Genomic DNA, 24,942 nt, shown 5'->3' with positions numbered 1-24,942 from the left:
AATATAAAAAGTCCACTAATGTTTTAATAATTTAATAAACATTTTTATAATAGTAAGAACTTACAAAACTTGTCAAATATCTAAAAATGTGTATTTAAAAACTATTTATGACTCAAAGACAATTAATGGCACTAATATAAATTGTTTTAAAATTAATTTTAAATAAGAACGTGGGAAAATAGTCTAGAAAAGTTCTAAGTGGTAAATTTAATCTAATATAATGATAGTTTCGTCTAAAAAATTCTAAGTAAAAATAGTTTTTTAAAGCATAAAAAATAAAAATTCAAAAATGATTATTGTAAAATTACAATTTTTTGAAGAAATTTTGGCAGGTCGTAAAATTGAACAATAATTAGTTACACATTGCGGGTTCAATTTAAAATTAAATTACAATAAATTTAAACCATTTTTAAACATAAACATATATATTTAATATTTCTGTGTCTGGGTGTAATTTATTCTTATTCTTAATAAAGACTCCCGCACCAAGGAATTTAATCCTTGTATTGCACAAACTTACAAGTCACATGCACAAAGACACCCAGACTCGGAACAAGCATTCGTGGATCGCACAAATGCTTGTCCTACGCGGGGATCGAACCCGCGACACGTCGCGCAAAGTGGGTTTGGCGTGGTCGTGTTGCTCATGTCACTGGGTTGAGGAGGTCAGATAGGCGGTCACTCCCTGTAATACACTGGTACTTGGCTGAATCTAGTTAGACTGGAAGCCGACCCCGACTTGGGACAAGGCTAGGAAGATGGTTCATCTACATCAGGCTGTGCCAACGTATTTTTCTTTTTATGTATTAAAGCATTCATCTTGTACCGTCTGAATCTAGACGGAATTCTCGAATTGTCAGCTAAATATTCATCCGTCAACTTTCTCTTTATTTTATACAGATAATTAATGAACGACATTAAATCGTCATCCATAGCCTTTTTTAAATACGCTTTGATTTTTAGATACAGTTCTTCGCTCACGTCTTCCTCGTAATATGTAAAAATACCTTTCCCCTGCTTTAGAAGTAAATCAAAAATTATGAATTCACTTTCTTTTATAATTTCCTTCAAGTTATTATCGACTTGGATCCTGTAGTCTAGAAGATCGCGAACGTTTTGACTGCTTTTCAAAAATATAACGTTTAATATAAAATCCCAAATCTTTCGTTGCTTTTCCGTTTCTTTTTCTAATAATATTATTAAGCACAGATGTTGTACGGCGAAATATTCAGCGAATATCATGTGTATGAATATTGGGACGTCGTTTGACACTCCACAGATAACACCAGTCTTTTCTTTTCCGGCCTTAATCCTCGTCATGCTGTCTATGATCTCTCGCATTTCTTTTAAACTGAATATGGATTCGGCATCTTGGTGGAAAATTGCGTAAGCCCCCAATTGCCTATGCCTCTTGAAAAAATCTTCTCGAATGTGCTCGTATATAATAATATTGTCCGAATTTGTTAAATGAATTTTGTTTTTCTCTTCGAATCTTATCCATTTTAATTTGGCTTCAAAAAATCTTTCGTATATTGTTAAGGCGTTGTCATTCAAATTCCAATTGTTGTCGATTTCATTATAGTGTAAGATTTGGTTTCTTAAATAATCTGCTACGAGGTACAAATGTAACGGTGAATCGAAGTTGTCTAGAAACATGATGTTGTATTTGCAATTATTTAAAGCTTCGTGAAATTTTTCTATGATTCTTTCCGGGCACTTGTGAATTTCTCGCTTAAGATAGTCGCGAAAACTCATACAAACTTTATAATACAATAGCTTATGTTTAAGCCTTTTCCTTGGCTTCTCCTGGTATATTCCAGCAACACACTTCATGAACTCAATCAAATTATTCATCTGGATATTAGTCAGTTGCGACAAAACAATTTTCTTTTCCCAAAAAACGTTTAAATATCTATTCCGGTCCGACGGCGAAAAATTTTGCAATTCAAATGACGTCCCGAACTCCAGTTCCAAAATAGATTTCACTTCGTCATAAGACCTGCTGGTGATCCACATTTTATGTCTTCTTGGAAAACTTTTAACTGTTTTAAATAACGCCATTGCTTCTTGCGCGTAATGGGGACAGATTTCGTCAAACCCATCGAAAAGGAACATCACATTCTTGGTGTTGTAATAATGTAGGAACATTTGTAATTCGAAAGCTGTGCTCTCGTCTCCTGCGCAGTGCCTGAGGTACATGAAACCTCCTGACTCCTCCAGCTCGATGACCGCAGGCTGGTCACTGACAGGGTCACCACTCAGCACCACCTCACACAAGAATCTCAAACTCTCCGACACATCGATGTCCGTTTCGTGATCTTTCCAGTTGTTGAATTGTTCGGAGTGATCCAACAGGTTTACTCTAACGATCCAAAGGTTTGGATCATTTTCTTTAGCCTTGTGTGACAAGTACGTTAGCATAGTAGACTTGCCCATGCCTGGTTGAGCTGTAAGTATTACGACATCATCTGATAAGTCGCTCAGTGAATTTAAAACGGTTCGTTTTCGATCACCTGATCTGTAGACCTCTCGATCGATGAAAACTTGTTTAATTTTCTCGTAATTCAAACTGCTGACTAGTTTACTTACAGTTATGACTTCATTGTTAATCACTTTATTCAACACCTCCCCCTTTACGTATCTCATTGATTCTTCGTCTAATATTAATTCTAACCTCACTTCTTGTCCTTGAAACACGGCAGTGGCATTCTTCAAGACGCTCTTCTGTGATTCTGCTGTCAAGTCAGCCAGATTAACTACTCCGTCGTCAATGACGTCACTCATGTTTCCGAAATATTCTCTAATAAACGGGACCAGGTCCCTGTTGGTGACGACAACAGTGAACTTGTTTCTCACGGCCTCGGCGATGTTCCGCAGTCGGCTGGACCAGTTCCTGTGGCTCGGCTTGTGGTTGCACACCACCACCAGCACTTTGCTCTCGTCCGTGTCTCTGAGCTCCTCGCACAGCGTATTGTATTCGTTCGCTTGCAGGTTCAGCATGTACGCCAAGTCCAGCACGACGTGCTCTTGGCTTTTGTATCGCTGTATCATCTTGGCCACGGTCAGGTCAGCGCTGTTCGTCACCACGACGGCTCCCGAGGTCAGCTTCAGAGCGCTGATGACTTTGTCCTTGAAGGAGCACTCGATGTTGTTCCCTAGCTTGGTCTGGTGCATCATGCCGAGCACCGTCATCAGAGGCTTGCTGACTATCTTCTTGCTCGCTATTTCATACTTCTTGCTCTTCTTGGTGAGGTAGTCGCCCTCCGCGGCCATCCACCAGGTTTGTATCTCGTCGTGGAACGTCAGGAACAGCGCGTCTGACGTCACTCGGAAGTTGTTCACTCTCCGACAGATGTTGTCTTCGATGTCTCCTCTCAGGATGTCTCCCACGCGGGTCTCGTCGGCCTGGCTGGTGAAGTAGAGCAGTCTGTTCAAGAAGTCCTCCACCAAGCGTCGGTCGTGTTCGCTACTGTCGAATGTGAGTTTCGGAAACCTTTTAGCTTTCACAATGAATCTGTACTGACGCAAGTCATGTTTATTGTTCTGTAGTTTGTTGAATAGTCTTTTGGAGAGCTCTCCTAGAGTCTCGCTGTTGTCTGTGAACTTCAAGAGCTTTGTGTCCTCGTCTTGGACCAGTAAGTTGCCGACGAGTCCGCCGATACCGCCGCTGGGCTTGAGGAGTCCGTCTCCTAGGGACTCGTCGATGGTAGCCATTTTGACAACATCTGGACTGTTGACGAGCCGACACATTCTCATCGTGAGATGGTTCAGTACCTTAGCCACGTGACTGCTCTTGGCTCTCAACGTCAAGTCTTTATTACCAAACTCAGTCGGTACATTAAACTGTTTTGACACGAGTATCTCCTTCGCAGCCAGCTCGATTGCCTGATTTACTTTCAATTGACTCACACTAACTTTGTTCAATGGTTTTGTCAAATCTTCTGACATATCATACACAACCTGTACCTTGCCGTGTCTGACGGTAATGACGTTGCCAAGTAACTTGCTTAGAAGGGTAACATCATCAGGAAACTGGCGGAAGGTTGTGATTGCGGTTTGAAGATCAGTCTCCTCTAGTTTGCGACGTTTGATTACCTCTACGTAGAGTTTATCTCTGAACAGTTTCATGAGCTGGTCGTTTGTGTCAAAGAAGTCTTTTCTGAAGCTAGCGATACGGTGTGCGCTGACGTCATCGCTTTGTATATCGGAGATATTAAATGCTTGTTCTGCTAAGATGACATGGTACAGTAGAAGTCTTTCATCGTCCATAGACAACACACAATCAGTCCCATCGCTAATGCAGTTCGCGACTACTTCAGCCAGCGCCGACATTTCTGCCTTTTCAGAGTGACTGTTATCTTCATCACCAGAACTATATGACAGTTTCGGAAGCCAATGGACCTTCACATCAAACCTGTATTGCTGCATATCGGGTATCTGGGATCGTAATCTTTGAAACCACATTCCAGAAAGGCGTCCCAAGGAATTCTCTTCATCTACAAACTTCAACAGATTGGTTTCCTTATCGACTACCAGAATATTCCCGACAGCGCTCGCCAAGCCTTCCCGTAACAGTTTGTCCTCGAAGCTGTCATCAATGGTGACTATCTTCAAAATGTTTAGTTCGGATATTTTCATATTCAAGTGTGTTAGCCTCCTTTCTATCTTCAATCCTTTTCGCCCTTTTATCGTCAAGTCTTTGTTGCCAAACGCAGCTGGTACTTGAAAGTGCACCTGCGTCAGTATCTCTCGCGCAGCCAGCTCGATGGCCTGATCTACTGTTGATTGAGTAACGTTGACTCTGCCTAGTTGCTCTTCCAAATCTTTTGACGTTTCATGAACGAACTGTAACTTACCGCTCTCGTAAGTAACTACACTACCGATCAGTTGGCTGAGACTAGAAATGTCGGAGGTGTCTTTGTAGAATGCTGATAACAAACTACTAATTTCACTAGTTTCTATTTTCCGTCGTTTCGCGGTCTCCAGATACAGAGTGCGTCTGAATAGTTGTAGAACTTCCTCGTCCGAGCCGAACAGGTCCTGTCGGAAGCTGGCGATGCGGTGTTCGCCATCTTCGTGCTGTTGTTGTATCTCATACACCTCGATAGCCTTCTGCTCCAGGACGACGTGGTATCTGAGCACGAGCTCATCGTCCATCAAACTGGACAAACCAACTTCCTCGTTCAGAAACCTTGCCATGGTAACAGCTAGTACTGTTATTTCTTGGTGAACTTCCATGTTGATACCGTCTTCGATGATGTCGAATGAGAGGAGAGGCAACTGTTTAGTTTTTACGACAAATTTGTACGGATTCAGATCCGGTATCTCTTGCCGAACTTTATCATACAACCTCTTAGCGAGGTCGCCTAATGCTTCGGGTTCATCTGTGAACTTCAAAGAGTTCTCGTTATCTCCTCGAACCAGCACGTTGCCGACGGCACTCGCTATGCCTTGGTTGAGCTGTAAGAACTCACTTCCCAAAGACTCATCTAGGACAACATTGTGAGGATCTGAATCGCGCAACAAACCGACTATTTTAGAACTTAGTTCATTCAACACTTGTTCAACGTCCACATCGAGCTTGCCTCTGATAGTCAAGTCGCTGTTACCGAATGTAACCGGAACCTTAAACGTCTTCCTGATGAGTATTCTCTGCGCGGCCATCTCGAGCGCTCGCTCCACTGTCGCTTGAGATACGTTGATCTTGAACAACTGTTGTTTTAGTTCTTCATCGATTTCGTGAAGGAAATGTAGCTTGCCTTGTCTGTATGTCACGACACATTCTATCAGCTCGCTGAGGACTAGGATGTCAAAGGGTTCTGTGAACAGTGACGTCAGCAGCACGTTGACTTTGTCCTCTTCTAGAGTTTGGTTTTTGAGGATCTGCAGGACGAGCGTGTCCCGGAACAGCTTGAGGAAGTCGTCGCTTGCAGTGAAGAAGTCATGTCGGAAGTGAGCGAGGCGGTGCTCGCTCTCCTCGCCTCTCCGCTGGATCCTGCTCACGTCGAGGACTCTCTGCGCCAGAAGGACGTGGTAGCAGAGCATGAGGTCGTTGTTCATGGATAGCACGCCTTCGTCATCGTCACTGAGGAACTTGGCGAGCTGTCCCGCCAGCATGGCGACCTGTTCCTGAATCACGATGTCGGACAGGAAGTCCACGTGGGTCTGATTGTAAGGCGGTCTGATGCCGCTCTTGCCGGTGGCGATCAGAGCGTTGAGGTGCTTGGCGGCGGGACTCTCGTACGGCTGGCTGTCGTCGGGGGCTTTGGCCGTCGTGTACATGACGAACAGGCATTCCGTCGCGTCGTAAGTGCCTTCGAAGAGCTCGCCCTTAGCGTGCGGGGAGAACGTTCGGCGTATGTTCAGGTAGCTATAGAAGTAGTGCGTCAGGTCGTGCTTGCTGAGCGTCAGCACCGAGTTGTCGTTCTCGCGATGTTTCGCTTGCACGAACACGATGAGCGGCTTCTCGACGCCCTTGAGCTTGACCCGGAGGCAGATGTCGTCGAAGGCGCCCACCTCGTCCATGTTGGTCGCCAGGAGGAAGTCTCCGACACTCGCGGCGTGCTTCGCCCTGAAGTATATGAGGCTGATCAGCTTGCTCTCGTACAGCTGGCCCCGGATCCCGGACGTTCCCTGGCGCTTCTTGTATTTTTTACCCGACATTGTGTCAACTTGTGCCTCTTGTCTTCTGCAAGTATTTGGTTTGGGTTCCGCAAGTTAAGGTCTAAGTCTGTAAATGAAAATTTATTTCTAAATTTAAATATAAATAAAAAAAATTAGCCATGTATGCCTAAACAGCTGTAAGGCTAACTTGGTTTTATTTTATACAATCAGTTACATAGTAGTTCAAATATTTATCATTATTTTAATACTGTGTTTCTGAGGACGTCTCAAACGTGGATATCGGCTGTCATTTGTAGGAACATCTTTGACAGACGTTACAGGTAGTCAGAAGACAGATAGTCTGATAACCAGTCTAACTGAGGGTTATAGTGTTGCCTATTACTTGGTTTAGGAAGTCAGATAGGAACTCAATTTTTATTTTTCTGTTATGATTAATTTAACGTAGTTTTTTTGTAGGTTCTCATCCATAGGCATGATATCTAGCAACCGAGCCATTAGGATTATTAAAGGAAATACTTCGGGAGTGCCCGAAAAAGGTCTGCTTGCAATAAAAACTCTTTCATCATCTCAGCCTATCGCCGTCCACTGCTGAACGTAGGCCTCCCCCAAAGAGCGTCAACCATCCCGGTCCTGGGCAGCCCGCATCCATCCGCTGCTAGCCACCTTCTTCAAGTCATCGGTCCATCGTGCCGCAGGGCGTCCTACACTACGTTTTTAAAACTCTTTGACTTTCCATTATTTTTATTTGTTTAGGTATAATGACTTACATTATGTTTTACATGTTAACATCGATCGCATGATGTTGCATTAGCAGTTATTTGTCCCGGCCGATTTGGAGACAACAGTTCACGAACATGAATAAATATGAAGACACTGAAACAAAATATTATTTCTTTCATGAAACCTGAAAAAATAACCTTACGATGAAACAGAATTTAAAGTACCTAGCGTGTTTGTGTATTGAAAAAGCAAAAAAGCACTATTCCGGAATAACATCGTTTGATGGTCACTTTTCGTATTCAAATGCACATCATTTATTGATTAAAACGGTGAAAAAAAATCATTGTAAGGATATGCTCCTGACAATGTTTTTTTTCTACCTAAGAATGTTTTAAGGGTCTGTAAAGCCACGTCAGAGGCCTACGGGCGGTTTAAACTCTGAGACCAGGTTGTACATGAACCATACTCCAAAAAGGAACCATTGTTCATTTTATATGATTTCCAAATAATTTCGTGTTCAAAAACGGCATTCAAAATCTCCTAAAAATATCTTGCTTTTATTTTAACTATTTAAAAAACCAATTTTGAAGGTTATCGGGCCGCCATGACAGTTCATCATAAAGGGGAAGTACCGAATTATGAAACTACCGATATATCGCTGTTGCAAACATGTTTATTTGCAAAACTCTTTCGTAATAAACTTGCCGATAAATCGATACAAGTTAAAAATCGACTTATTGGCGATGTAAGACGAAAAGGGCAATAGTGAGAGTCTTTTAAACTAATATTTGTCAAGAAATGGCGGCCATTTGCAATAGATAGTAGGTACGTACTCCATTTCTTTAAGTAATTAAAAAGATAAAGAATCTTGGTGTGTCTTCTTACATTAAATTAATAATATTTAAATGTTAAATATTATTAATAATTCTTTCCATTCAAATTTTATAAAAAATCAGTCCATTCGTTTTTGTTGTTGTTAATTAAATTGTCATCGGGCTTGAAGCTACCCTGAAAATTTCAGCCTGATAGCTTATAGGGAAGTGTCTCAAAATTGAGTTACAAAAATACAACCTATTTTACTTCTAAACTTATATTATTTCTATATAAAATACGTTAGTTCTATAAATGCAAAATCGCTGGTTTTTAAGTTAAATCGAGATTAAAATTGTTAGTTTAATTATGTATTTGTCATTAAGACTAAAATTTATATTTTGGCAATATTTATAATTAGACCACTGTCTTGTGAAGATAGTGTTTATTATTTCGCGTAACTCTTATCAAAGTTTCATTTTTATTTGATCAAATTAATCAAATTTTACCAAGCTTAATTTATATGAAGTAACTAGCTGACCCAGCAAACGCTGTTTTGCCCAATGAATTATTTCTAGTTGTATGTATTTTTTAATGCCACATTATAAAAAAAAATCGTCCGAAAAATATTTTTTTTTTTAGTGTGAGCAACCCCTAACACTTAGGGGTATGATAAAGAGATGTTGTTCTATTCTCAGATCTACAAATATGTATACAAAATTTCATAAGAATCGGTCGAACCGTTTCGGAGGAGTGCGGTAACTAACATCGTGACACCGGAATTTTATATATTAGATGTTAAATGCCTAAAAGTTACCTTAAATCATAATTTTATCAACTTAATATCTAAAACCAAAACAGTACAACAACATATAAAAGATTCAAAATTGTTTCATAAAAAAAAAAACTTACTTTATAATTGAAAGAATGTCAACAACTTTGACCTTGGCGCCAACAACAACGAAACATGCAAAAACACTTTTTATTGACATATTTTTGATGAATCCTTCAACATGACTAACAGGAAAATTATTATTTTAATTATGTAGTTCAGTAATGTAGGAATATAATTAAAAGCTATTTTAGTTTTGCATGATATCACTGTCCGTAAACAAATGTCCAACCATTGTTTATCTACGGACGTGCAAGCAGTGTTGCCATATCAACTTTATTTAATTACTTGTAACATAATAAGCGCTATGTGATTAAAAAATACAAGAACAGTTTTACTGTGAGTATTTCATTTATTTATTACCTAAATAATCCTAAATGATGGTTAATCAAATTTATAAGTTTCCTGTCGAACAATAAAATAAAAACTTGCGTGTATTTTTTTTAATCATATTTTTTAATTTGAAATTTTACTTAGACCCGATTTTCAATCGTCAGATAACTTTTATCTGAGGAATAAATATGGCCGTTTGACATATTTTCTATACAAAAGCTGTCAAAACGTCAAACGTATTCGTCGAATAAAAGTTAACCGGCGATTGAAAAATTGGCCCTTAAATAAGTATAAATTAAAGCCCTAATATAAAATTAAAATTTTAATTCGAACATATGTCATGAGGACATGAGTTTTTATCATAAATCTTCAAAATTTGGCTAAATTGATCCAGCTGTAAGGAATTAGATTAGATTACCTTGATAACAATGATAAAACGATAGTTCATTGACTTTAGTGCTAGTCTGTCCATCTGTAAAACGTATTCACCGAAAAGTCACAACCGATTTTAATAAAACATTGATAAGTTCGACTGACTAAAATGTAGTTGCAAAAAAACCTGTCAAATGCAAGTTGGACTAGTGAAACTGGGTTTTCATATAAATAGGACAAGAAATCATCACTTATCATAGTTATTATAATCGTCGCAATATTTACCTTTATTTTTACACTTGTTGTTATAGCGGCAACAGTAAAATATATTAGACAAAAAATACTGTTTAGTCCGTCAAACTGATGTACAAAAAATATTTTTATACGTACTTTTCGTTTATCTCGTAAACAAATCATGGAAATACAAAGATGTAAAATCTCGTGTGACGTCACTTACCAGGTCCCCGATACTGCTATTTACAATGGCTGATTAATGAATGGCAATTGGATTAAATTTGAAATTATTCCTATTCTCTTAAGCATTTTACCAACACAATAATTGGAAATTTAATGTATTGACCTTGAGTGTACCGTCCCGCAAAAGTCCCGCTGAATTTCCAATTATTGTGTGGGAAAAATGCTTAGGAGGTTACGAAAAGTGTAATTTTAAGTTATTTTCATTCATTCATCGACCATTGTAAATAGCAGAATTGGGGCCCAGTATACGGTTAGATTCAGTCAAAAACCTTATTTTCTTAATTTTAATTCGTGATATACACCTTGTTGGTAGACGTACCTACAGAAAGACAGCTCGGCCGGGGCCTCAGTAATGGGTTCCCGTTTTTACATTTTAGGCAAGGAACTCTAAAAAAGAGAACTGTAGGTACATCTGTCCCATTAAGTTACGTCATTATTTGAAACATATTTAGAAATCGGCTCGCAGCTGTGAAGACTGAGGTGTTGTATCATTATGTTTGATGCGTCTGTTGTCTATGACATCATAGCTACCGAAAGGATTGAGCGATTTCAATTTAGTTAGTTTTGTATTAAAGTGAATTGTGTGCGATTGTTCATACACAAGTTAGATAATAAAAATTAATACTTATATAAAAAAAAAACTAAGTTTTTATAGTTGTAATTTGCATTGTTATCGGGTTTGAAGCTACCCTGAAAATTTAAGCCTGCTAGCTTATCGGAATTGCCTTAAAATTGTGTTTCAAAACTCCAACCGGAACAACAAACAAGAAAAGTGAGTGTATAAAACGTGGGAAAAATCGGTTGAGGCATTAAAATATTGTGTTTTTGCTTAGGCCCCATTTTTCAATCGTCAGGTAACTTTTATCTGAGGAATAAATACGGCCTTTTGACATATTTTCTACACAAAAGCTGTCAAAACGTCAAACATATTCGTCGAATAAAAGTGATCTGGCGATTGAACAATCAGCCCTTAGTCAAATACTCCGTTTTACTAGCCGACGGTTCTGGTACCTAGAGTATTGAGCTATAGAATAAGCTTTAATAAGTAGGTATTTATTATCTGTACCTACCGTTTTGTTATCATAAATATAATTGTTTATTTCCTTCCTCTTAAGCTTCTGACCTTTCCACTAAGTACGTATAACACATCTAATATGTCTTTATGTATAAAACCATTTAGTATCCGCATAAAACTTCTTTTTCCACATAAAATGTATTGCTTTAGTCTCGAGAACGGCTGAACCGATATGGGCTATTTCAGTCTTGAAATATTCGTGAAAGTTCAAGGAAGGTTAAAACTGTGATAAAATATAGAAAATTTCCAAAAATAAACATTGTTTTTATCTCCATTCGGTGTTGCCTTAGTTTTTCTGCATACTTTTTTAAAATTAGTCTAAGATTCATTCATTCGTCGCACAATATTATTATGGTAGAAGTCCGCCTTATGTTCCACTATTGTACATGAAAGTTTAAATAAACACTTGTAGGATAGGTGAAGGGTCCATACCAAGTATACTAATGTAATTTTGTGTTAAATTTACAGATGCAAAGAAAAATTAGGAGGACTTCAATATTTCTATAATATTACTATCCAGCGAAATGTCCCCCAAATACAAGAAGCGCCAGGGAACGTCCGGGATCCGGGGCCAGCTGTACGAGAGCAAGCTGATCAGCCTCATATACTTCAGGGCGAAGCACGCCGCGAGTGTCGGAGACTTCCTCCTGGCGACCAACATGGACGAGGTGGGCGCCTTCGACGACATCTGCCTCCGGGTCAAGCTCAAGGGCGTCGAGAAGCCGCTCGTCGTGTTCGTGCAAGCGAAACATCGCGAGAACGACAACTCGGTGCTGACGCTCAGCAAGCACGACCTGACGCACTACTTCTACAGCTACCTGAACATACGCCGAGCGTTCTCCTCGCACGCTGAGGGCGAGCTCTTCGAGGGCACTTACGACGCGACGGAATGCCTGTTCGTCATGTACACGACGGCCAAAGCCGCCGACGACAGCCAGCCGTACGAGAGCCCCGTCGCCAAGCACCTCAACGCTCTGATCGCCACCGGCAAGAGCGGCATCAGACCGCCTTACAATCAGACCCACGTGGACTTCCTGTCCGACATCGTGATTCAGGAACAGGTCGCCATGCTGGCGGGACAGCTCGCCAAGTTCCTCGGTGACGACGACGGCGGCGTGCTGTCCATGAACAACGACCTCATGCTCTGCTACCACGTCCTTCTGGCGCAGAGAGTCCTCGACGTGAGCAGGATCCAGCGGAGAGGCGAGGAGAGCGAGCACCGCCTCGCTCACTTCCGACATGACTTTTTCACTGCAAGCGACGACTTCCTCAAGCTGTTCCGGGACACGCTCGTCCTGCAGATCCTCAAAAACCAAACTCTAGAGGAGGACAAAGTCAACGTGCTGCTGACGTCACTGTTCACAGAACCCTTTGACATTCTAGTCCTCAGCGAGCTGATAGAATGCGTCGTGACGTACAAACAAGGCAAGCTACATTTCCTTCACGAAATGGATGAAGAACTCAAACAACAGTTGTTCAAGATCAACGTATCTCAAGCGACAGTGGAGCGAGCGCTCGAGATGGCCGCGCAGAGAATACTCATCAGGAAGACGTTTAAGGTTCCGGTTACATTCGGTAACAGCGACTTGACTATCAGAGGCAAGCTCGATGTGGACGTTGAACAAGTGTTGAATGAACTAAGTTCTAAAATAGTCGATTTGTTGCGCGATTCAGATCCTCACATTGTTGTCCTAGATGAGTCTTTGGGTAGTGAGTTCTTACAGCTCAACCAAGGCATAGCGAGTGCCGTCGGCAACATGCTGGTTCGAGGAGATAACGAGAACTCTTTGAAGTTCACAGATGAACCCGAAGCATTAGGCGACCTCGCTAAGAGGTTGTATGATAAAGTTCGGAAAGAGATACCGGATCTGAATCTGTACAGATTTGTGGTAAAAACTAAACAGTTGCCTCTCCTCTCATTCGACATCGGCGAAGACGGTATCAACATGGAAGTTCACCAAGAAATAACAGCACTAGCTGTTACCATGGCAAGGTTTCTGAACGAGGAAGTTGGTTTGTCCAGTTTGATGGACGACGAGCTCGTGCTCAGGTACCACGTCGTCCTGGCGCAGAAGGCTATCGAGGTTTATGAGATACAACAACAGCACGAAGATGGCGAGCACCGCATCGCCAGCTTCCGACAGGACCTGTTCGACTCGGACGAGGAAGTTCTACAACTATTCAGACGCACTCTGTATCTGGAGACCGCGAAACGACGGAAAATAGGAACTAGTGAAATTAGTAGTTTGTTATCAGCATTCTACAAAGACACCTCCGACATTTCTAGTCTCAGCCAACTGATGGGCAGTGTAGTTACTTACGAGAGCAGTCAGTTACAGTTCGTTCATGAAACGTCAAAAGATTTGGAAGAGCAACTAGGCAGAGTCAACGTTACTCAATCAACAGTAGATCAGGCCATCGAGCTGGCTGCGCGAGAGATACTGACGCAGATGCACTTTCAAGTACCAGCTGCGTTTGGCAACAAAGACTTGACCATAAAAGGGCGAAAAGGATTGAAGATAGAAAGGAGGCTAACACACTTGAATATGAAAATATCCGAACTAAACATTTTGAAGATAGTCACCATTGATGACAGCTTCGAGGACAAACTGTTACGGGAAGGATTGGCGAGCGCTGTCGGGAATATTCTGGTAGTCGATAAGGAAACCAATCTGTTGAAATTTGTAGATGAAGGGAAGTCCTTAGGACCCCTTTCTGGAATGTGGTTTCAAAAATTACGATCCCAGATACCCGATATACAACAATACAGGTTTGATGTGAAGGTCAATTGGCTTCCGAAACTGTCGTATAGTTCTGAAGATGAAGATAACAGTCACTTTGAAAAGGCAGAAATGTCGGCGCTGGCTGAAGTAGTCGCGAACTGCATTAGCGATGGGACTGATTGTGTGATGTCTATGGACGATGAAAGACTTCTACTGTACCATGTCATCTTAGCAGAACAAGCATTTAATATCTCCGATATACAAAGCGATGACGTCAGCAAACACCGCATCGCTAGCTTCAGAAAAGACTTCTTTGACACAAACGACCAACTCATGAAACTGTTCAGAGATAAACTTTACGTAGAGGTAATCGAACGTCGCAAATTAGAGGAGACTGATCTTCAGACCGCAATCGCAACCTTCTGCCAGTTTCCTGATGATGTTACCCTTCTGAGCAAGTTGCTTGGCAACGTCATTACCGTCAGACACGGCAAGGTACAGCTTGTGCATGATATGTCAGAAGATTTGACAAAACCATTGAACAAAGTTAGTGTGAGTCAATTAAACGTAAATCAGGCAATCGAGCTGGCTGCTAAGGAGATACTCATGTCAAAACAGTTTAAAGTACCGACTGAGTTTGGTAATAAAGACTTGACTTTGAGAGACAGAGGCTGTCACGTGACTAAAGCACTGAACCGTCTCACGATGAGAATGTGTCGGCTCGTGAACAGTCCAGATGTTGTCAAAATGGCTACCATCGACGAGTCCCTAGGAGACGGACTCCTCAAGCCCAGCGGCGGTATCGGCGGACTCGTCGGCAACTTACTGGTCCAAGAGGAGGACACCAAGCTCTTGAAGTTCACAGACAACAGCGAGACACTAGGAGAGCTCTCCAAAAGACTATTCAACAAACTACAGAACAATAAACATGACTTGCGTCAGTACAGATTCATTGTGACAGCTAAAAGGTTTCCGAAACTCACATTCGACAGTAGCGACCACGACCGACGCTTGGTGGAGGACTTCTTGAACAGACTGCTTTACTTCACCAGCCAGGCCGACGAGACCCGCGTGGGAGACATCCTGAGAGGAGACATCGAAGACAACATCTGTCGGAGAGTGAACAACTTCCGAGTGACATCAGACGCGCTGTTCCTGACGTTCCACGACGAAATACAAGCCTGGTGGATGGCCGCGGAGGGCGACTACCTCACCAAGAAGAGCAAGAAGTATGAAATAGCGAGCAAGAAGATAGTCAGCAAGCCTCTGATGACGGTGCTCGGCATGATGCACCAGACCAAGCTAGGGAACAACATCGAGTGCTCCTTCAAGGACAAAGTCATCAGCGCTCTGAAGCTGACCTCGGGAGCCGTCGTGGTGACGAACAGCGCTGACCTGACCGTGGCCAAGATGATACAGCGTTACAGAAGCCAAGAGCACGTCGTGCTGGACTTGGAGTACATGCTGAACCTGCAAGCGAACGAATACAACACGCTGTGCGAGGAGCTCAGAGACACGGACGAGAGCAAAGTGCTGGTGGTGGTGTGCAACCACAAGCCGAGCAACAGGAACTGGTCGAGCCGACTGCGAAACATCGCCGAGGCCGTGAGAGACAAGTTCACTGTTGCCGTCATCAACAGGGACCTGGTCCCGTTTGTTAAAGAATATTTCGGAAACATGAGTGACGTCATTGACGACGGAGTAGTTAATCTGGCTGACTTGACAGCAGAATCACAGAAGAGCGTCTTGAAGAATGCCACTGCCGTGTTCCAAGGACAAGAAGTGAGGTTAGAATTAATATTAGACGAAGAATCAATGAGGTACGTAAAGGGGGAGGTGTTGAATAAAGTGATTAACAATGAAGTCATAACTGTAAGTAAACTAGTCAGCAGTTTGAATTACGAGAAAATTAAACCTATATACATTGACAGGCACATTGCCCGCGCAAACCAGACGCCATCGTTGCTAATGTCACTCAATGACGTATATGATGACGTGGCTGTAATAGTAGGAAGACCAGGGATGGGAAAGTCAACCCTGCTCACTCATCTTTCACAACGATCAAAAATATTAGATCCAAAACTTTGGATCGTTAGAGTAAACCTGTTGGATCACTCCGAACAATTCAACAACTGGAAAGATCACGAAACGGACATCGATGTGTCGGAGAGTTTGAGATTCTTGTGTAAAGTGGTGCTGAATGGTGACCCTGTCAGTGACCAGCCGCCGGTCATCGAGCTGGAGGAGTCAGGAGGTTTCATGTACCTCAGGCACTGCGCAGGAGACGAGAGCACAGCTTTCGAATTACAAATGTTCCTACATTATTACAACACCAAGAATGTGATGTTCCTTTTCGATGGGTTTGACGAAATCTGTCCGAGATACACTAATGAGGTTTTAACGTTTTTAAAAGTTCTAAAATCACACTACTTTTCAAGCTTACATTCTATTCCGAAGTTACAAAGTAGACCTATAATGTGGATTACAAGTGGGTCTCAAGAAAACATCAAAAAAACCTTAGAATGTCAATTTGGTATTTCATATGAACTGCAAATGTTTCCAAGGACCGAACAAGATAGGTATCTATGTCTATACTGGGAAACAAAGAAATTATTAAAGGAATTTACTAGAAAAGATCTGGATTATCTAAAGAATATTATCATTTTTATAGAAAAAGGACTTAAATCCTATAAAGAGTCGAAAGATTTCGGAAAGTTTTTGCACCGCCATTATTCTGAAGCGTTAATTAATTTTGCGTATCAAGTTATGAAATATCTAAAACAAAAACTAAAGTCATGCTCCGTGCAAAATATAGTAGCAGTAAAGTCAATTATAAATGATTTAATAATATTCGTTGTACATTACGTTAAAGATTTTTACACACCCTTGCATTTGTATTTAGTCACCGTTTACATATTCAACCAGATTAAAAATTTCGAAAATTCCATGTGGAATTTCGAAGTTAATAGCGAATTTACAATTTACGAAAGATTCATTGAAACCGAAATAAAAAAGCAATGTCGCAAATTAGCTTCAAATTATGACTTTGATTTTTTTGACATTCATAGAAAGTTAGGGGCGGTCGCCATCTTTGATGCTGACGTTGAAAATATTTTTACAATGGAAGATTTGAAGAGTATTGCGAAAAGTAAATTGACAATCAAAGAAAGAAAAGTTAAGACGGGTGTGATTTGCGGTATTGCAAATGATGTGCCTTTATTCCTCCATCGTACTCTAGCCGAATGTTTTGCTGTCCGCCATATTTGTCGCATAATAAAATTACATGAAAGTAGCGACGAAAAACAGAATACGATTTGGGATTTTATTTTAAATATTCTCTTTTTAAAGTACGATAGAAATTTAAGGGATATACTGAATTACAAAATACAAGAAGATGATTTATTAAGACAAACGATAAAAAAATATAAACCTGTCATTTTTGAGTTACTGTTGACACAAGGCAAAGGTGTTTTTTCATACTTCCCAGACGACATGAGCCGGTTAATTTATTTAAAAATTAAAAAACACCTTGAAATGGCTGTTTCGAAAGATCTTGTAAAATTCGTCGAGTTGTTGTATGATCTTAAAATTATGTTGAATTCAGACTATTTAGAAACACTCAAAGATTATGAATTTGCTCCCCGTGCGTCTTTAAAGTCAATATAAAACTTTGGTATTATATTGTAATGTGTAAATGACAAGTCAAAGTCACGTTACTTATCAAGAAATGTCATTCTAATCGACGGTCATCATTTTTAATTTCTTTGTAAACTTCGATCACGCTGACTAATTTTCCTTTATTTTGTAAAGGAAAATTTCTTTACAGAAATGATTTTAAATAAATAAAAAACTTTAATTCAGGTCTTTATTTTATAAATTATTATTGCTTTGCTAATTATTATTACCAAATTAGTCTGTTGCAGATTTGAAAACAAGAAGAACGTCTCTTAATATGGATGATGACTGGGTATAAAAAGAAAAAAATCTCATTAGTCCCTCAGTTAGATAATTGAAAAGTATGAGACACGTATTTTTTTCCTTTTTCAGAAAAACTAGAATTGACAAAGATACTGCTTTAAAGTTTATGAGGGGGCTTGTGACGTAACGATAGAGTAAAATTTATACTCAATCGTGTCAGTTTCATTCACTGTAATTTGGTCAATTTATGTTTGCGGGACAAATTAAAAAATACGTATCCATTATTATACAAAAAACTACAAGACGGACACTGCAAAAAAAATTGTCATCATCCCTATTAGACATTCTTGTACTAATAAGGTTGTCTACAAGGGGATGGTTTCTCTTTCTACCCTTTTGGGTATGAAAACAATAAAATTTGAAAAAGAGTCAAAAATTAAGCATTTAGAGTCAACTTGACGATACTTTCTACTCATCGTTTTTAAAGTCAAACTTCTATCGGCGTTGGAAAAAAAAACAATCACATTTTTCCGTTACGCGTCACATTTTTCTAACACGCGCCATCTTTTTTACTTTGCATTCATGTCTACGATAGTAAATGCCTTCTGTTAAGTTTTATCTAATACTAGCTGTTGCCCGCGACTTCGTCCCCGTGGGTAGAAGAAGATAAGTTATGATTTATACCCGTCCTGTTTTTGTCACATTTTCCATTGTATCTTCGCTCCTATTAGTCGCAGCGTGATGGTTTATAGCCTAAAGCCTTCCTCGATTAATTGTCTACTCAACACAAAAAGAATTTTTCAATTTGGACCAGTAGTTCCTGAGATTAGCGCGTTCAAACAAACAAACAAACAAACTCTTCAGGTTTATATATTAGTATAGATATTTATTTTTCAACCTATTTCTTTAGACTTGCATATAGGAAATAATTTTTCGAAAATTAATGACATAAAGAAGTTTGACATCTTACATTAGGACATTTTTTTATTAGAAAGTACGAAGTTTTTCTTTAAGTAAATAACAGACAGGTACGATATAGATTCGTACTATTATTTATAAAAACTATACAAAAAACATGGTTTTTTTTTTACGGGAACTTGAATTGAATCTCTCTCAGCAACGTGACAGGCAGTTGACATTACCGAAGCTAATGTCAACTGCCTGTCACGTTGGTGATATACAGGTTGGAGACGGATAGACAGCGTCATTTTAATAAAAAGGTCCACTTTTATCTGTTGGCTAAGTTACCCTAAAAATAAGTATATTACACTGAGTGACTGAAAAAATAATATGAGTGGGTCTCACATGTACCAAAGATAAATTTATTTACCTAAGTATTGAGAATCACTCGCTTTATAATCAGCAAAATTATTTTAACATACATACAATATTGCCTGTTTTAACCAGCATTTTAATGTACAATAAAATTTCACAACGCCATCTAGTATCAAACTAGGCAAAGCTTGTAATATCAGTACTAGACAACTGATAAACATCTCATATATTTCTAAATACATACATAATATAAATAAATTACACCCAGACACAGAACAAATGATCGTTCTCATCACACAAACATTTGTCCTGGGTAGGAATCGAACCGGGTAAAATTTGTTTTTTCTCTTGATCAGAAAAGAAACACACGGCCTATATTATTACCTAAGATATAGCAAACAATAAATTAGATTTGTAGTTTTCTATTATCTCGTAAACAAAAAATTAAGGGGATACAGTGATTAAGATCTCGTGTGACGTCACTTACCAGTACGCTTTTTACTAGCAAGTGATGTTACTAGCCACCACAATTATACACTTCATAATCTTGATTTTTTACCCTCGTTCGTTTTTCATCGTGCTATGAGAGTGCGGGAATAGAGAGTGTCCCTGTGTTAGCACACGCGCGTGTACTATAATATGTCCTGCAGCTGGCTGGGGTCTTGAAACAGCCGCCTTGATTAACAACCAGTCTAACTAAGGGGTATCGTGTTGCCCAGGTAACTGGGTTAAGTAGGTCAGATAGGCAGTCGCTCTGTAAAACACTGGTACTTAGCTGAATACGGTTAGACTGGAGGCCGACCCCAACATAGTCGGGAAAAGGCTACGATGATGATGATATTATGAATGTCTTAAAGATATACTAAATACTTATTGCTGTGCCTTTATTTTTTAAAGCTTTTTTCTATTCTTCTTTTTTTAAGTCCACCTAAGTTTTTGTCTAAGTGTAATTTTAACTTATTATTATTAATAATACATTATTTAATACTATTGTAATGAGGTGCCGAGTTCTATTTCTATTATGCAGCTTCTGAAACAAATCCATATAAATTAATGTGTGTGTGTTTGTAAATATTTATAATACTAGTTGTTGCCCGCGGGCTCACCCGCTACAAATGATGGTGATGGGGCGATGTCCCAGGGCGACAAATTCTCTCAGAACTGTGCTCTACGCTAGAGGTAGAATACTTCCACCGCCAAACATAACGCTAAAGGAAAGATGAAATTCTTAATAGGTACAATTTTACTTGGGATCAGCAAAAAACTAACACTTAATATTGCTTCCCTCAAGTGGGAGCCACAATATTTTCGCCCGGGGTGTCAGTGGCCCTTACGCCGGCACTGAGTACAAGCATGTACTTCTCACTGCTGGGCACAGGCCTCTTCCCGTATAGGGAAGGTTTGAACATTGATCACCACGCTAGCTCACTGCGGGCGATTTCAGATCATAATTTTGCACAGACAGAGTGGTTGAAGTGCACACACAAACCACAGAAAGCGACGTGTCGTGGATTCGATCCCCGTAGGACAAGCATTTGTGTGATCCACGAATGCTTGTCCTGAGTCTGGGTGTCTTTGTGCATGTGACTTGAATGTTCGTGAAAACCCAACGACACAAGGAGTAAATTCTTTAACACGGGAGCTGTTTTTTTAAGAAGAAGTAAGTATCTTACGATAAGATCGCCCATTGTGGCACCTTGTTACTATTTATTTGTTTCCAATCCTGCTATTAACAATGGCCGATGAATGAATGGCGATTGTATTGACGGGTGGGCAAAACTGGGTGCTGTCCAATGTAATTTGACTTTCAAAAAGTGCTACTTGGTAGCCTAATTTGAGTAAATGACTTTTGATTTGATTTGGTTTATTAAATTTGAAGTTATTCCTATTCTCATAAGCATTTTGCCAATAAAATAATTTGAAATGAATTGTATTGACCTTGAGTGTACCGTCCCGTACTGAATTTCCAATAATTGTGTAGAAAAATGCTTTAGAGAGTACGAAAATTGTCATTTTAAGCTGAATTTCATTAATTCATCGGCCATCATAAATAGAATTGGGGCCCTGTAATTGTGTGGTGTGCAATAAAGAATATTCTTTCTATCTTACAGATTAATCATTCCTTGGTCTTCTCCGACCCTGGGCAGCATATGGCTCTGGTACTTGTCGGTACTGCCACCACTGCACGGCAACAGTCAGGGCTGCCACTAGCGCAGCCGCTCCAATAACTATACCTTTCATAAGAACCTCCATTTTAATCTGAAAACGAGAAAATAATACATTAAAAAAATGATCTAAAATCCCACGCCGTCACGCTAATAAAAATTTTATCAATCAGTCCAGCCGTTTTTATATTTGTAAATTGCATTGTCATCGGGTTTGAAGCTACCCTGAAAATTTCAGCTTGCTAGCTTATCGCATAATCCCTTATGCAATAATCCAACCGGAACGACAAACAAACAAGAAAAGTGAGTGTATAAAAACGTGGGAAAAACTTGGAAATATTTATTCACAAGTGAAGATGATGATGGTGATGATGACGATGATGATGATGATGTAAAAGTACCTCCGTTGCCGCTTTATGCGCGAGCGTGACTCCCTCTATTTTCAATACCTATTCCAAAGGATTATTAAAAAAAGATAATGTACACATTTGTTTTTATGGCATACTAAAATTTACTATGACTCTTTGAATTGAAATGTGAGGCGCACGACTGAAAATCGTAAATAAGTGAAGAAAACAATATGTCAGAGTGATAACCAATTACTATCCATACTTCCATACTAATATTATAAATGCGAAAGTATCTCTGTCTGTCTGTCTGTCTGTCCCGCTTTCACGCCAAAACTACTGAACCGATTGCAATGAAGTTTGTTTCACAGATAGTCTAGAGTCTGAGAAGGGACATAGGCTACTTATTAACTGAAAAAAGGGTTTTTAAGAGGGTTTAACGGGGGGTTAAAGTTTATACACGGTGATTTTTTAGTCGTCTTACAAAAGCATCCTAGTTCATGTATCCGACGTAAAATACCCCTAGGCGCGATTTTTTTTTATCATCAACTAAGGTAATAAGTACGAAGAAAAATTAAACAAGAGAAATCTGAAACATACTCTTAAAAATGATAAAAACGCCGCCGCCCGCGCCCCACACCATTGTTACAAGCTCGGACCGCGCTCGCAACAGAGCTGTGTTTCTAAAAAACTACGAATTGCATCATAATATTGAACAAAAATTGCATTTAATTTTTTTTCAAATCTCATAAATATCTATTTTTTTATCATGAACGTGTTCTAGTCATTGGATACATGAACTGGGCTGCTTTTGTAAGACGACTAAAAAATCACGGTATATAAAACTCATTTTTCGAATCGACCATGGCTTTGAAATTTGTGGTGAAAGTATCCTAGTCTGTCTGTATCTTTCTGTAAACTAAACACGGACGAAGTCGAGGGCAACACCTCGTTTATTATAGTTTCATGACTGCACGGATAGCCGAGCAGTGGAAGTCACCACGCCAAACCTACTTAGCGACGTGTTAATTCAATCCCCGCGTAGGACAAACACTTGTGTGATCCACGAATGCTTGTCCTGAGTCTGGGTGTCTTTGTGCATGTGACTTGAATGTTTGTGAAACCCAAGACACAAGTATTAAATTCCTTAGTGCAGGAGTTTAAAACCAGAGATCAACAACGTTATAAAATCAAAGAATATTTCACATCACAACGTACCAATTATGTCTTTTTGCATTCATGTACGTGTAAAAACCTCTATAACCTGGTGCTTCAGAAAAGAGATAAAATGTTATTAGAATGAGATGAAATCAGTTGTGTGAAACAGAGACAGGGATACTTTGTAGCTCTTTCTTAAGTGGCATATAACACTGAAATGTTTCTATTACAAATGTATCTTCAATTGCTAAAAGCTATGAAGGAAGACATCGTGTGGAAGCCAACAGTCAGAATTCAAGGGTGTGTTGCGTCACGTCCGAGGTCTACGGGCGGTTTAATCTCTGACACCAGGTTGTGCATCAAATAATCAAAGGTTAATCTAGATAATAGAAAATCAATTAAGTTTATTTGATAGCTTTATATCAGCCTATTTAAGTATACGATAATAATATAGATAACATATCATTTATATATTTACAACGCGTAATCGAACTGGCACAAGACGCGTTCCGTTCCATTGTCAGCAAGATAATCATGGGCCTAGCCTTTTCCCGGCGGCTACCTGTCTAACCGGATTCAGCTAAGTACCAGTGTTTTACAAGGAGCGACTGCCTATCTGACCTCCTCAACCCAGTTACAGACAACACGATACCCCTTAGTTAGACTGGTAGTCAGACTTTTCAAGTTTCTGACTACCTGTAATGACTGTCAAAGAAGTAGGGAGAACAGCCGGGACCCACAATTTAACGTGCCTTCCGAAACACGGAGGAACTCGTTATAACAAATATGGTCACCCATCTACGGACCAACCGACCAAGCGTCAAGCAAAGCTTAACCTGTGATCGTTTCACTTATGCGGTTATAGCTTAGCCACGAGCTTCTCCATTGTCAGCAAGATAAAATAAAATAAAACCCCACTGAAGGCTGCTGCTACTTACAATTCCATAACTTTTAAATGAACAATCATATAAAGGAACAAACACAACTGAGTCACATTTAACAAAACAAACTAAATCGGAATCGCTCAAGCCGTTCGGGAGCTATGGTGCCACAGACAGACACGTTAAATTGATCAATATTTTTTGCGTCGGCGATTAATAAAAACAGCATAAAAATTACGTTTGTTATATGCCCATGCCTTAAATTCGTAATTTTTAAATATTTACTTTACACCTACAGTTTTTAAGTATGTATACAGCAGCAATACACCAGCATATACACCATTCGTATAAATGTACACTGTCTAGCTATGTTCATGAGATACAGCCTGGCAACAGACGGACGGAAAGTAAAAGCGTTAATTTTTTCTATTTGCTATATATGAACGGAACTCTAAATATACCAAAGTCTTGAATTTCAAAAATAAGCATAAAATAATGACGAAAAAGAGTACATCGCATTTTTTTAATAGTACTCATGCATAAATGCATATTTCCAATCGTCAATTATTTACAGCAAATATTTACGTAACTTACCTACTTATTATGTACGATGCGTCACGTCATTCCTTTACCACGATGCAGTTATTTATAGATAATGATGCACCTACTATATTAATCTTAAACTATCAGATGCAAAATAAAATCAATTATACTATAAATTGTTATTCAAACAATTTTATTTTCTAAATGTTTAGTGTTAACACAAACGTACAATCAGTCTTAGGTTATAATTTAAATTCTTAATACAAAAGCAATGGTATTACACGTACTGCCCAAACAAAACGTTACCAAGGAGATTTGTTGCAGTTTTATTTCACTTACCGATTTTTAAACGTCGCTACTGGAAAAGCGCCTATCCGTTTGTAGTTTAAGAAATTGATTAAAAGTTATCAAAATATTTTAAAATGATATCACACCGACTTTAATACTGCGTAAATCCCCAAACATTGAGCTTACTAAAAATAAAGTATAGAGTTATAGAAGTTTTTATGCATTATGCTTACAGGTGTTTTCGATTCAAATGACATTAGGAATGGAAAGGACGTAATTTTATTTTCAGTTACGTTATTTTGACGTTCCTATTCTTAGATGCACTGTTTTGTTTAGGCAAA

At 39.4% G+C, this 24,942-nt stretch overlaps 2 protein-coding genes and 1 long non-coding RNA gene across 6 annotated transcripts; 1 reads left to right on the top strand and 2 right to left on the bottom strand.

The window, feature by feature from the left end:
- Positions 1-661: 661 nt before the first annotated feature.
- LOC113492293 lies at positions 662-9,474 on the bottom strand. 2 transcript variants are annotated; one of them, XM_026869734.1, is made up of 3 exons: positions 9,067-9,474; positions 7,392-7,497; positions 662-6,730 (listed from the first exon to the last, which is right to left on the bottom strand). In XM_026869734.1, exon 3 carries the CDS (start codon positions 6,661-6,663, stop codon positions 751-753), a length of 5,913 nt encoding a protein of 1,970 aa, XP_026725535.1. In that variant the 5' UTR covers positions 6,664-6,730; positions 7,392-7,497; positions 9,067-9,474; the 3' UTR covers positions 662-750. The 2 variants fall into 2 exon arrangements, with proteins under 2 accessions (XP_026725535.1, XP_026725536.1); XM_026869735.1 differs by lacking the exon at positions 9,067-9,474 and adding an exon at positions 7,569-7,640.
- On the top strand, positions 8,102-18,055 carry LOC113492294. Of its 2 annotated transcripts, none has more exons than XM_026869736.1 (2): positions 8,102-8,169; positions 11,772-18,055. In XM_026869736.1, exon 2 carries the CDS (start codon positions 11,828-11,830, stop codon positions 17,690-17,692), a length of 5,865 nt encoding a protein of 1,954 aa, XP_026725537.1. In that variant the 5' UTR covers positions 8,102-8,169; positions 11,772-11,827; the 3' UTR covers positions 17,693-18,055. The 2 variants fall into 2 exon arrangements, with proteins under 2 accessions (XP_026725537.1, XP_026725538.1); XM_026869737.1 differs by lacking the exon at positions 8,102-8,169 and adding an exon at positions 11,124-11,273.
- A 2,031-nt stretch (positions 18,056-20,086) lies between these two features.
- On the bottom strand, positions 20,087-24,811 carry LOC113492292. Of its 2 annotated transcripts, none has more exons than XR_003400485.1 (3): positions 24,653-24,811; positions 21,329-21,478; positions 20,087-20,249 (listed from the first exon to the last, which is right to left on the bottom strand). It is a non-coding gene; the product is annotated as an uncharacterized LOC113492292 (long non-coding RNA). The 2 variants fall into 2 exon arrangements; XR_003400486.1 differs by lacking the exon at positions 24,653-24,811 and adding an exon at positions 24,365-24,472 and having other exon boundaries at positions 20,133-20,249.
- Positions 24,812-24,942: the final 131 nt, after the last annotated feature.

The sequence above is a fragment of the Trichoplusia ni genome, chromosome 3 (genome assembly GCF_003590095.1).
Source record: "Trichoplusia ni isolate ovarian cell line Hi5 chromosome 3, tn1, whole genome shotgun sequence".
NCBI lineage: Eukaryota > Metazoa > Arthropoda > Insecta > Lepidoptera > Noctuidae > Trichoplusia > Trichoplusia ni.
The sequence above is the reverse complement of the archived record's forward strand: the minus strand, read 5'-3'. Positions and strand labels throughout refer to the sequence as shown.

Bases quoted from the DNA above. Each gene is read 5' to 3' on its own strand.
- LOC113492293 (XM_026869734.1), bottom strand. From the start codon at position 6,663: ATGTCGGGTAAAAAATACAAGAAGCGCCAGGGAACGTCCGGGATCCGG.
- LOC113492294 (XM_026869736.1), top strand. From the start codon at position 11,828: ATGTCCCCCAAATACAAGAAGCGCCAGGGAACGTCCGGGATCCGGGGC.